At 48.2% G+C, this 1700-nt stretch overlaps 1 protein-coding gene across 1 annotated transcript; it reads right to left on the reverse strand.

The window, feature by feature from the left end:
- Positions 1–161: 161 nt before the first annotated feature.
- Positions 162–1218, reverse strand: LOC104945987 (myelin transcription factor 1-like). The gene is made up of 3 exons (XM_010771727.1): positions 1005–1218; positions 420–539; positions 162–319 (listed from the first exon to the last, which is right to left on the reverse strand). Exons 1-3 carry the CDS (start codon positions 1162–1164, stop codon positions 273–275), a joined length of 327 nt encoding a protein of 108 aa, XP_010770029.1. The 5' UTR covers positions 1165–1218; the 3' UTR covers positions 162–272.
- Between the last annotated feature and the right edge of the window lie 482 nt (positions 1219–1700).

Raw genomic sequence — 1700 nt, forward strand, 5'->3', positions numbered from 1 at the left:
TGAGAACACTTTAATGATCAATCATTATAAAACATATCATATATATTATTCTGAAATGGACCAATCTGCACAATGACTACTTTTACTGTCGCTACTTTCACTATATTTTGATGATAATACTTTTCTACTTTTACTTGAGGAACATTTTGAATTCAGGACTTTGACTGTAACAGAGTATTCCTACTCTCTGGTACTTCTACTTTTACTCTAGTACAAGGTCTACTTCCACCACCTCTGATTATAAAAGTAAAACAATAGTTATGTTGGCTACTTTAGTTTGTATCATTACTGCCAGCATTAGCCTTCATCACTTGGGTAGCTGTTGAAATAGAAACAGAACAGGTGGATGTTAATCAGAGCGCTGCAGGAGAGACAGAATATGAATGAGAGTCAGATGGGTCTGATGGAAGGGGACTCACTCTCTGGAGGGATCCGGTCCTTGTGAGGACACCCAGACAGGCTGCGGTGGTGAGGGTACAGCCCGGTCACATGACCTGTCCCATCACACCCCGGGGTCGGACACTTCACCTCCTTCTTGTCTGCATAGAGGATGGTGTGATTTAGATGGATAATGAATGAAAGCACGCAGTAATTAATACAAGGGGTTCTGACCAATCGGAAATACTGCCAGGCCAAGAATCACTAATATTGGTATTAAAACCGACACCTCAAACATTTAAAGTGGTTAATTTACAATGTTTAATCATTTAAAATTAGTTTTATCCACTAAAATATATTTAAATCTTTATTTACCCTATTTTACTGAGCTATGTTCATTGTATTTTCAAAATATTGATAAGAAATCTGCCAATTTGAAATGAATACCATTACTAAACTGTACAAGAGCTGTGAGCCAGCGATCTGAAGACAGAACGCGTGTCCTTCACCACTGGGCCATTAGCTGGGACTCGTTGGATGGAGCGGCTCCTAACGAGCAGGCTCCTGAGCTCCTGAGCCCTAACACCTTGCACAGACACTCCCTACAGCAGTGACAGTAGGAATACCTTTGCAGTAGTGGGGGGTGCGACGGGGGAGGGCCGAGGCCTCGGGGCTGTGGCTGGAGCCGCTGTAGGGCTGGTAGTCTGGAGAGCCCGCCTCCTGCCCCCCCTTCACCTCCTTCAGGGCGATGGCCTGCTCCAGCAGACCCAGGTTCCCCCGGGTCATGTCCCAGTTCTCAGAGTCGTCTGTGATCCCTGAGCCCTCCGACACACCATCCTGCTCTTCACCTTCCTCCTCCTCCTCCTCCTCCTCCTCCTCCTCCTCATCATCTTCATCGTCTTCCTCAGAGCGGACTTCTATAACCACTGTGGTGGGAGAGGCTTTGCTGGAGTCTCGGTCCTCCTCTTCCTCTTCCAGCAGCTCTCCTGTACCCAGCCTCTCCTCCTCTTCCTCTTCCAGCAGCTCTGCTGCAGCCAGCCTCTCCTCCTCTTCCTCTTCCAGCAGCTCTCCTGCAGCCAGCCTCTCCTCCTCTTCCTCTTCCAGCAGATCTCCTGCACCCAGCCTCTCCTCCTCCTCCTCTTCCTCCCTCTCATATTCATCTTCCTCCTCTTCCTCAGTCATAGGTATCTTTCTTCCCTGACTGACCTCTCAGCCTCAGATCCCTGACTGATCGTACTCAAAGTGTAAGGAGTAACAACAACTTGGTGGACGTCCCTCTCCTCCTCCTCCTCTTCTTCCTCTTCCTCCTCCTCCTCCTCCTC

Source organism: Notothenia coriiceps, unplaced genomic scaffold (genome assembly GCF_000735185.1).
Source record: "Notothenia coriiceps isolate Sejong01 unplaced genomic scaffold, NC01 NC01_scaffold00010392, whole genome shotgun sequence".
Lineage (NCBI taxonomy): Eukaryota > Metazoa > Chordata > Actinopteri > Perciformes > Nototheniidae > Notothenia > Notothenia coriiceps.